The following is a 10,452-nucleotide window of genomic DNA, read 5'->3' as shown; positions in this document are numbered from 1 at the left end:
CAACCCAGTTGATTCTGTGATTCTATGATCTGTTACCCCCCCAGTACGGTTTCTTTCCACAGAAACTAATTGGTGTAATTCTATTTGAGTGGTGCTGCTAGGTTTTTGCCACCTTGTTCTTAATACTAAGGGATGACTGTAAAGTAGCAACTCTGCAGCTTTAAGTAACGTAACATTATTTTCTTGGCGTGCGGCACTAAATATTAAATCAACCCTGTGAAATGAAGATTAAACACAATAGGATGAGGTGGTGGCTCAGCTTTATATGTGTGCTACATCATTTCTTGAAAGAATCAGTGTTCCTTTAGGCTGAGTAATTCAACTTTACGTGCATTAGAGGTCTCCACATGGAAATGCTTCTAGACTTGTACTTTGTAATGAAGTTGGCATCCTTCAGGTACCTTTGTTGTAATGAGAAGGGAGGGTGGAAGGTGGGTGAGAGACCCCAGCTCAGAGAAGCTCACTGGACTTATTCCATAGACCCCATGGGGATTCCTTACTAAGTTTTGGTTTTTTTCCTGTTTATGCCATTAAAACAGGTCAGGTACCTCTTTGCATCCTTGCTTTAGAATGTCAAACAGAATCAGTCAACTAAGGGACTTTGTTTGGGGCTGGGAATCGGTGAAACATTAACTTCAAGAACTTTCTAGTGCTCCTTCTGCAAATCAATATGCCAAAGTTCCTGTGATCTTTCCTAGGAAAGGTTCTTGCTGACATTTTGATGAGCGATGGCACTGCACTGAGTCATCAGCATTAAAGGAACAAAGCCATGCAGGGATTTCATCAGGGACCCACCAAAAGATGTGTCCCAGTGTTCAAGGCACAAGCAAAAGCCACGTGAATTTGTCCTGAATTTCATCGTTTTTTTGTGATCTTCATCAGCTCTCAGCACTTGTGCAAAATCAAGCAATCTGATCCTAACTGCCTGGGCAGATCTGGCTCAGGAGGGGGAAGCAGACCCAGGGCTTGGCTTTACTGTGTGGGTCTGTGTGTGGGCAGGGGGAGGTTTTCTGTCTTGGTGCCTGCTCCCGCTGTGTTTCTGCATCTGTACGTCTGCTGTGTCCCCACAGCCCGGTGGGAGGTTGCCTGATGCTGTCAGCGGTGCTGGGGTGGTGGCTTCACCTCTCCTGAGCACATGGGGAGTAGAGAGGAAGGCAGAGGTGCTGAGCAGCCATCTCCAGCTGGCACATGGCCCCAAGGGAGCTCTTGCCAGCTGGCACAGGCTAGAGCTGCCAGCACTAGTGTAGAGTGGGGCACGCTCACTCCCCACAGGCTTCCTATCTTGGCTCTGGCAGAGAACCTGCCTCTGTGTATTATTTCAGGCTCTGGGATGGATTGGATACTCATTTTGTTTCTCTGGGCACGTTAATATGACATATGTTCGGTACCATTTGCTTCTTCTGACGTTGTTATGACTGCCTATGCTATCATAGCCTAGCCTGTGCTTCCTCTTTGTCTGTGCATGCCAGCTTTCATCATTAACCAAGCACTTGCTTGGTCATTAATCTATCTGTAAACCTCCTTAGAGAGGTGGGAGCTTTGGCATGGCAGGGCTAAGGCAGTGGATGCAACCTGTCTTTATATTCCTGCCCCACTGACATAGCACTTGAGACGCAGCCTCAGGTTGGCATTTCTTATAGCACGAGATGTTCAGAAGTTTGTTGTGTGCTTTATCACATCAGCTGGGTGTAGCTCACAGGAGATGTGCTGTGGCAGCATCACTAATAGGACAAAATCAGATGTTTGCCTTTCTACATGTCATGATTTCTTATGGGCTGGAGGACCAGAGGAGCCTCGTAAAGAAAAGGCAATGAAGTGGGTCATCCCCTCTCCTTACATGTAAGTAGTGCCTGTGAACAGCTCGTGCCATAAGAGTAGTGTCTCCAATTCTTTTGGGACTGAGAGAATGTCCTTTTTGTGGTTAACAGGATTTTCTAGTAGAAGGAACTTTGCTGCCAGCCTCCTGCCTCCGCTTGTACGTACATCCTTATCCTCAGATGGAGGATGCAGGCTGGTTGGGCTGCAGCAGCGTCAGCACTGTGCAGCGTGGTAGTTATTTGCATACCAGGTTAGTAAATAAAGTAACCTAAAGCCTGTCTCAGTCAGCACTGAACGCAAGAGATGGGGAGAGGGTTTGCTCTGTATAGCACCATCTCCCCACACACCATCTGGCATTCCGGGGAAACGATGGGGTAGGGATGCAGTGCTATTTTAGGGGAATCCCTTCTGTGCTAGTCTTGTGTGGGTTCCCTTCTCTGAGCGCAGTTGTATACGCAGAGAAGAGACGGGGGCTGGAGGAGCACCTTCCTACATATGTGTTTGTGGGAGCAAAAATAGAGGGCAGCGGAAATACCAAGAGAGTTATTATTGTGTTGTGTTCAGTTATTACACACAGAGTCAGTGCTCAAGGGGATGTCTCCTTCCCCTGCAGGCACAGAAGAGAATAAAAGGGTTTGCTGCTGTCAGCAGTACAAGGCTACACGCTCCTGCCTGCTTTGCAGGAAGCTTCCTTGGGGCAATGTTAGTTTTCCTGGCCACTGTAAGGTAGACTGACCCCCTTCCTCTCCATAACCTGCTCTGTGCTCACCTGATACAGAAGAACTCTCACTGTCCCAGCCAAGCAGCATTGCAGAGAGGGTGATAGATGCACTTAAGACTTTCCTGACTTGTGGAAGAACTTCAGAGCTGCACCCCAACTGTGATTATATACCATGCAGTAAGTCTACAAAGCCACAATATAATGAGCCTTTCCTCTATATACTGGTGTGTGTCTGGCAGACTTGCTTAACTTCACTTCGGCAAATCTCAAGGTAGATGAGACTTGACATGGTTCTTGAATAATGCAGCCAAGCTCATTAACCAGCTGGAGACATACTGCAGCAGTGATGGCAAAACAAAGCAGCATGGAGGCTTCATTTGCGACAGCTTCCTTCTGTAAGCAAATATGTTGGACCAAGTAGAACTGATGCAAGGAGGTGTTAATACCCTGCGTGTCCTCATGATGTTTGAGACAGGTTGTGCTGCTTCCTTCCAGAGCAGTGTTTTCCTCTGGGATTTGATTTTTCTTACTTCTTGGGGTGATAATGGACCACTTGGTGAATGGAATTTCTCCTGTTCCTTCTGGCTCTGTCCTTCCCTCCAGGAGCCACCTCCCATTCAAGTGAGACAGGATTTCTCCAGTAGGAGTGGGACAGCAGTCGCTTTAAAGCCTTGAATGGGGAAGGGGGGGGGGGGCACCCAGACCCCCTTGCAGAAGCCAAAAGGTGCGAACAGGCCTTGCTTGTTTCCTGGTTTTTCACCAAGAAACAGGTGCAACTGTATGAAGATCTAACTTGCAACGAAGCTCTGATCTTGGAGTTTGAGCACTGCTTTCTATTTCATGGTGTATATTCTTTTTGTGGATAATTTGACTGAGGACTCCTGTCAGTCGTGCTTGTTACTAAGATTAATGAGTCTGTAATAATTTGTTTCTTCTAGGTGTCAGTGCAGTTCCAGTGGAAAAAGACCATGTTGAAGAAATGGTGAGTAGCTGGATGTGAAAGCAAATTTCAGAAAGAAACCAGCCACATGCTCTCCATGTTTTGTCTTTAAACTCTCAGGCTAATGCTTTTTTCCCCTAAGGGTAAACTCTTAAGAGATCATTAGTGATGTGGAGCTCAGAGTCCCTTCAGCTGTCAGAAGATACATGCATGCACTTGTGCATTTGATGAAAACGGAAGCTGGCTTCTTTTGTCAGTGTGGTGTTCTGTATTGTACAGCTGCTCCCAAAAATGATGTATTATTTGATAGTACATTTTATTGAACTGCAAAAAGTGAGATGGCAGCTGTGAAGAAAGATTAAATATCTACAATTACCAACTGTGTAATGGACTTTCTAATGTACTCCTTCTGCTTTGGAAAGAGCTTCTGAACCTCTTTGATTAAATAAGTGCCATTAGCTGCTCTCAGACCCTGTAACCTGACATCAGGCCCTCTCCACTGGTTGATAGTGTAATAATTTAGGTTAGTAAATACCTGGTAATAACTGAAAACAGTTAAAGCACAAATGGCTGCATAAATGTTTTATCGTGTCCTCCTATCCAGGCACCCAGATTGTCAGCCTGAGGCTCTTGTGCCGCTGACGATCTGAGGGCTCGCTCACAACCAACAGCTTCAACACTTGAGAAATCATGTGTGAATTCGTACCGAAGAGCTACTCTGGTAGCACGTAGGACTAGAGGAGGTTGTGTGGCTTCCCTAAAGCAATTGAGTTGCTCTGTTTCCAGAAGACTACCCAGTTGAATGTTAAGCACTGAAGAGGCAGGTCTTACAACACGCACATGGAAAAGTGTGGAACGTGTCACAGTGGATATAAAGGTGGTTTTAGTTTATTGGCAATCCAAGCAGTACTTCTGGTAACACCTTTGCAGCATCCTCATTTGGACGGGTCCTACAGGATGATCCTCATCTTTTGAACATGTGTTGTGTTGGTTATTTCGTTTGTAGGGTGCTGTTACCTCATGTTGTTTGACTCTCCTTTGTGCTGAACAGGGTATTTAATATTTAAAAGCGTATAAAAGATGACCATTACCTATGCAAAGAAAAGGCCAGATAAAAAGAGCTGATGACTAGCCTCCTTTTACTAATATGAGAGTGAGGAGCAAAGCACTTGTTGCCCAAATGCAAGCTGTGGTAGAGCTGGGGATTAGTGAAAACTCATAAATGTTAATCTGAACTCTAGTCCTGACGTAGGTTTCCTCACTAGCTGGGTCAGAAGTAGGATTTCCATTTCTGCTACGAGAATTTTTTCTCCTACTTGTTTCTTCCAGGTAACACGGTGCATAGTGGAAGTTCTCTCTAATGCTCTCTCTAAGCCAAATGCACCACCAATTAATCCCGAGTGCAAAGAAATCCTGAAGAAGAGTAAGTACAACATTACCTGAACTTCTGAAAGGAATTTGGTAGATGAGTTCTGTCTCATGTTGCAGCTGCTGAACTGTTATTTCAGTCCATGTGAAACTGGTGCCTTGAAATTTCACTGTGAAAATGCTCATTTCCTTCTGTTTAGTCTGTCTTGCTCACAGAGCAAAGAGCGTGGCCTGGTAACTGCCAGGGATTCTGGGATAACACACGTAGCTCTCTATTTAAGCCACCTGGAGAGTCTGAGACAGCTCTTTAGGTAGCCTGAGAGGTTTGGACCAGCTTTGGACCACATGCTGAATGCATCCCAGATTAGGAACTGCCTTCAAATAACCACCACTTAAATCAACAAGGCTCCTGTGCCTGGTGGCAACTGAATCAATGCCCAGCTCGGGAGAGGGTAGTCTTTTGCTCAGCCTGGAAATGATTTGTAGTACTGATTCCAGAGCTCTGGAGACATATGCTGAAAGCTCCCTGTGGATCCCTGTGGAAGTGCTCATTTCAGATGAGCTCACTCCTGCAGCATGCTGCTTAGCTGCCTCAATGTCAGGTGTAAGCCCATTTGCATGCTTGATCACTGTCTGTAGTGAAGTGTGGTTGAGTTTGGCACTGCTAAACTGCACAACACACACGTCTTTCTCCTCTGCCCAGTTACATTTATTTGATTACAGAACAATAATAAGGCTCTTGAACTTACCTGCCAGCAGGAAGCAATCATGAAACCCATCTGACTCCTCTTTGTTCCTAATACAGTCATCAGAAGAGAGTGGGCTTGGGACTTTGGGAATACATATATTTGCCCTCAGCCCCAAATTTCTAGGAGATGCTGAGTGCCATCAGGCATCAAACTTTGTTTATGACCTTGTTGGTTTCAGGAAAAAAAAGAGTACATTTGCCATATTTTAGAAAATAAAGAAACACTTACTGGAAAGAGAAGGGTAAGGACCATATTTTTGCCATTCTAATTCACTTCCAAGGATACCAGGTGATGGGAAGCTTTTCAGAAGTAATGAGTTATTTTTAAACCTGTGCAGCTATTGTCTGAAAAGCTGTAGGACTCATGAGCTATTTCTGATGATACTGGGGCACAAGTGAAGCAGAAATATCTTCATAGAAATACACCGTTACTGTTGTAGTCAGAGTCAGACTTTCATTTAGCATGCTGGAAATAGTGGAAGGAGCATCATTTGATTAAATAAAACTATTATGAAGTAACTATTTTTATTCAGTCAATTTAGAACTTTTAAAATTTGCTAAAAGCCCCAGATATTTTTGAGTGGCTTGAAATAGATGGTTGTCTTTTTTGTGAATAAGCGTATGTGATGGATAAGACCTGGCATTCAGAGAACTGAACAAGCTCCAGATCTCATTGATTTATGTATTTTTTTAACAGGAATGAGGATGAATTTAATTCAATACGGAAAATGTGATCACAAACTAAGAAAAAAGACAGAGAGGAAAAATTATTCTGGAAATTTCAGTGGAACTTAAAAACATGTAATTAAATGAAAAATAGTTGATGCTTGTGCAGGCAAACATACAAACTGTTAGAAAATGGCTAATTTTAAAAGCAAAATTAAAATATCGATTCTGTCCAGATCTTCTTGTTACTTTGGGAAGACAGTTATCTATTTAAACTGAATAAAACCTGCTTCAGTGGAGAGCTGGATTACTTCATTAAGCAGCTTTTGTTGTTGTAGGTGGTAGAAATGACAGAGAAAGAAGTGAAAACAAACAACTTGAAGTGAGGCATTTGAAAGACCCAGCAGAGGTTGAAAAACATCAAACTGGGAGTGTGGAGAAAGAACAGAGTCAGATAGAAGAGGAGTCTAAAATGTACATGAAAGGAAGTGATGAGGAGAAACTTGCTCAGGAAGAAGGTAAAAGCAAAGAAGAGGAGGATGGACACCACGCACCTATGCATACAGAAGAAAGGAAACGCTATCAGGGAATCAGAAGAGAGCAGAAGAGCTACGTCAGTGAAGAAGACAGCAAAGACAGCAAGAGTCATGATGAAGAGGCAGAGCATGCTGTTCCCAACAGGAAGTCTCACTCTGGAGGCACAAGCACAGAGGAGCTCCCTGATGGGAATGATCAGCGCCCCATGGGCCACTGGCACTCGGAGGAGCGAATGAAGAGCCCTTACAAAAGAATTCATGAAGGTGAGGAGGGAGACGCAGAGGAAGAAAGGAGTGAAAAATACTACCGTGAGTCTAAGGTACGTGGTTTCTCCCATCAGCAAGAGCGTGAAGAGTCTGATGAAAGTGAAGAAACAGGGGAGGAAAAGCAACCCTACAAACCCAAACATTATCAAGGAAAGCACAGAATGGGTGACTCCTCTGAAGAAAAGAGGGGCCATGGTGATGGGAAAGAGGAACTACGTGACGAATCAAACATAGAGGCAGCCCATCCCTGGGACAAAAGGAACCACCATCAAAAACACCATGAAGAGTCTGAGCAGCAGCATGAGGAGAAGAGTGGTTATCAGGGGAGGCATGGGTCTGAAGAGGTGGAGGAGAAGAGCCATGCAGAGCAGGGAACTGAGGAATACAGAGACAGGTGGCAGCAGAGCGAAGAGAGCAGTGAAGAAGAGAACAAGAAGCGTCACCACAGTGAAGAAAGTGATGAGAAATGGCACGAGGAGAGGAGACACCGTGATGAATCACATGAGGCCAGGAGGCACCATCCTGAGGAAAGGACATATCCTGGAGGTGAAAGTGAGGAAGAGCTGGACATGTATCTCAGCGGCGGCAGCAAGGAGAGGCAGCATCGTGCTGGAGGGAGATACAGCTTGTGGGACAATGAAGATGAAGGGTCACAGAAAGCGTACGCTCGAGAGCGCAAAGGGCAGGCCAGAAAACACTACAGCTCTGAGGACAGTGTAGAGCAGCAGCGCTACCCTGGCAACAGTGAGGAGGAGGAGGAAGTAGAAAAGAAGCATCACAGCAGTGATGAGATGGAAAATGAAGAGGAGAACATGGAGGAGGGAAGATACGCAGAGATGGAAGAGTACAGAAGCCGTCTCCCTGCAGAGAATAAGAGAACCATGGCATCCTACAGCTCTTTCTACCCACTGCTGTGGTGGAAGAGCCAGCATCTTGAGAAGAGGGATGGTGCAGGAGAGCAGCTTCTGGAGGGCAAAGAGGAAAGCAGGCCCACCCTGGACAAGAAGAGTCTTTTCCCTGAATATAATGACTATGACTGGTGGGAGAAAAAGCAAATCCTAAGTGCTCTGAATCACGGGCGCAGTGAGAAGAGGAATTTTGGCAAGATGAACAGATACGACATGAAAAGGCAGTACAACAAGATGGATCAACTTGCGCAACTCCTGAGTTACAGGAAGAAATCAGCTGAATTCCCAGAGTTCTACAGTTCTGGGGAAGACATGAAAAAACGTCACATCATCAGGAATGACAGAAGAAGTCTGAGCCAGAGGCCTCTGACGGAAGAGGAGGTACGTGTTCAGGTGTTTCCCTGGAAAGCCAGGGGATGCCGACTTCACATGCACATTTCTAAATCCATTCCCAGGGCAGCTGGTAAACTGTGCTTATTGAAACACAAACAAGGTAAGTCACACTGAGAGGTCTTAAATGATACAAAAATCTGCTTTCTTTGAACAAATTCAGTAGAACTACCCCAGGGCACGGTTCATAAAGACAGTGTGCATCCTCTTTAGCTTCTGTCTGCTGCAAGGCAAGGAAGAGAAAGGAGGTTTTCTTCCTCTTTGGGCCCTCTAGAGTCTTGCAGACTAGTAACAAGGAGCAGAGAGGTGGTTAACAAACACCACTTGGTCTGTCAAGTTGTTTAAATTGAGTGGAAAGCGATTTAGAAATTGAGTAAAATGCAGCTGCCCACACTTCTGCTGTAAGTGCAGAGCAGAACCTGGCTTGCACTTGTAACCCTGATTCATGCATGTAGTTCCTGTGGATGTGAATCCTTTTCTTGTTGAATTTCCTGTTCTGCTTTGGTGTCCAGGAAAACTGAGTCTCACCCATCAGCTAGATGTGCATCATGTATGTCACTGTATTTATTGCACAAAGCTGGGCTGGGAGCAGTGGAGGTTTAATCCTCATTTATATAGAGGTTAAATAGTGTTAGCAAATCATCATAACAAACAAGGACTGGCTGCATGCATTCCCTACCCCTCCAGCATCTGTTAATGTGGAGGTGTTCCTCTTGTTGCACATTGTGCTTGCTGTATGCTGTAAGCCTGAACCACTGTGATCACAAGGTTGTAGCCTCCTAAGGGACCTTCACATGGACAGCAAGAGACTGCACGCTGCAGGGAACAGCAGCTGTGAGATAGGTGGCGGTCACTGCTAAGTAATCATAGAATCATAGAATGGTTTGGGTTGGAAGGGACCTTACAGGTCATCCAGTACCAACCCCCTGCCATGGACAGGGACACCTTCCACTAGAGCAGGTTGCTCCAAGCCCCTGTGTCCAACCTGCCCTTGAACACTGCCAGGGATGGGGCAGCCACAGCTTCTCTGGGCACCCTGTGCCAGGGCCTCACCAACCTCCTAATATCTAATTTAAGTCTCCCTTCTTTCAGTTTAAATCCATTCCCCTTTGTCCTGTTGCTACATGTCCTTGTAAAAAGTCCCTTTCCATGTTTCTTGTCAGCCCCTGTGGGCACTGGAGCTGCTCTAAGGTCTCCCCTGAGCCTTCTCTTCTCCAGGTTGAACAAGCCCAGCTCTCTCAGCCTGGCTCCAGAGCAGAGCTGCTCCAGTCCTCTGATCATTTGGTGGGCCTCTTCTGGACTGGCTTGAGCAGGTCCATGTCCCTCTTGTTCGGGGGCCCCAGAGCTAATAATGGTGCTTTAAAGCTAAAAAGATCAAGCTGTAATTAGGCCGGGTCTCAGAAAGAGCATTTTGATACTTTCCCCAGCCCTAATTTGGTTAAAAGCAGGAAATGGCACAAACCCTGCAGTACGTGCTGCACTGCGGTTAACACCTCTCGCCCCAGCAGCCTGCCCAGGGACTAGCAAGCAGCGGAGATGTCGGCCTCACAAACAATCTCTGTCTCTCAGTATCATGGAACAAAACATTTGCCAATGTTATTTGATGGGTGAAATGCTCTTTATGTTTCCCCAGGAAAAAGAGCTGGAAAACCTGGCTGCTATGGATTTGGAGCTGCAGAAAATAGCTGAGAAGTTTAATGACAACAGGAGAGGCTGAAGATGAGTTGCTTGGTGCTTCAAAGCTCAGTGTAGCTGCACTCACAATACCTGTATTTTGTGGTAAATTCACTGCCACTGGATTGTTGTTTGCCCTAAAGACAGGAAATACTATTTACTGTCCACTATAGTGTAGTGATTTATACAGCTGAAAATGTCTTTGGTTTGCTATTATGCTATTGAGATTTGAATAGCATGAATTTTAGTATTCTAACCTTTCATGCAAGGCAGATATTTTTAATATGCTTGTGAAAATAATTGTGTTGGTGTTCTTCAGAGATATATTTGTCTGAGTTTGAAATAATAAAACCCATTGATCTTGGACCAAGCTTTCTCCTTGCTTATTTGATTGATTGGGTTATTTCAAAGTAAGC

General features: G+C 45.2%; 1 protein-coding gene across 1 annotated transcript; it reads left to right on the top strand.

Annotated features, from left to right (window-relative positions):
* The first annotated feature begins 2,944 nt into the window (after window positions 1-2,944).
* On the top strand, window positions 2,945-10,406 carry CHGB (chromogranin B (secretogranin 1)). The gene is made up of 5 exons (XM_010015771.1): window positions 2,945-3,014; window positions 3,478-3,521; window positions 4,809-4,902; window positions 6,600-8,353; window positions 9,996-10,406. Exons 1-5 carry the CDS (start codon window positions 2,945-2,947, stop codon window positions 10,077-10,079), a joined length of 2,046 nt encoding a protein of 681 aa, XP_010014073.1. The 3' UTR covers window positions 10,080-10,406.
* Window positions 10,407-10,452: the final 46 nt, after the last annotated feature.

The sequence above is a fragment of the Nestor notabilis genome, unplaced genomic scaffold, assembly GCF_000696875.1.
Source record: "Nestor notabilis isolate BGI_N333 unplaced genomic scaffold, ASM69687v1 scaffold35425, whole genome shotgun sequence".
NCBI lineage: Eukaryota > Metazoa > Chordata > Aves > Psittaciformes > Psittacidae > Nestor > Nestor notabilis.
This window is presented reverse-complemented; position numbering and strand designations above follow the sequence as displayed.

What these genes read in the sequence shown, in the direction of transcription:
- CHGB (XM_010015771.1), top strand. Translation starts at nt 2,945, where the DNA reads ATGTTGGACCAAGTAGAACTGATGCAAGGAGGTGTTAATACCCTGCGT. An exon ending in CAAAGAAATCCTGAAGAAGA is followed by an intron (nt 4,903 to 6,599) that starts GTAAGTACAACA and finishes TTGTTGTTGTAG; the next exon opens with GTGGTAGAAATGACAGAGAA. An exon ending in GGCCTCTGACGGAAGAGGAG is followed by an intron (nt 8,354 to 9,995) that starts GTACGTGTTCAG and finishes ATGTTTCCCCAG; the next exon opens with GAAAAAGAGCTGGAAAACCT.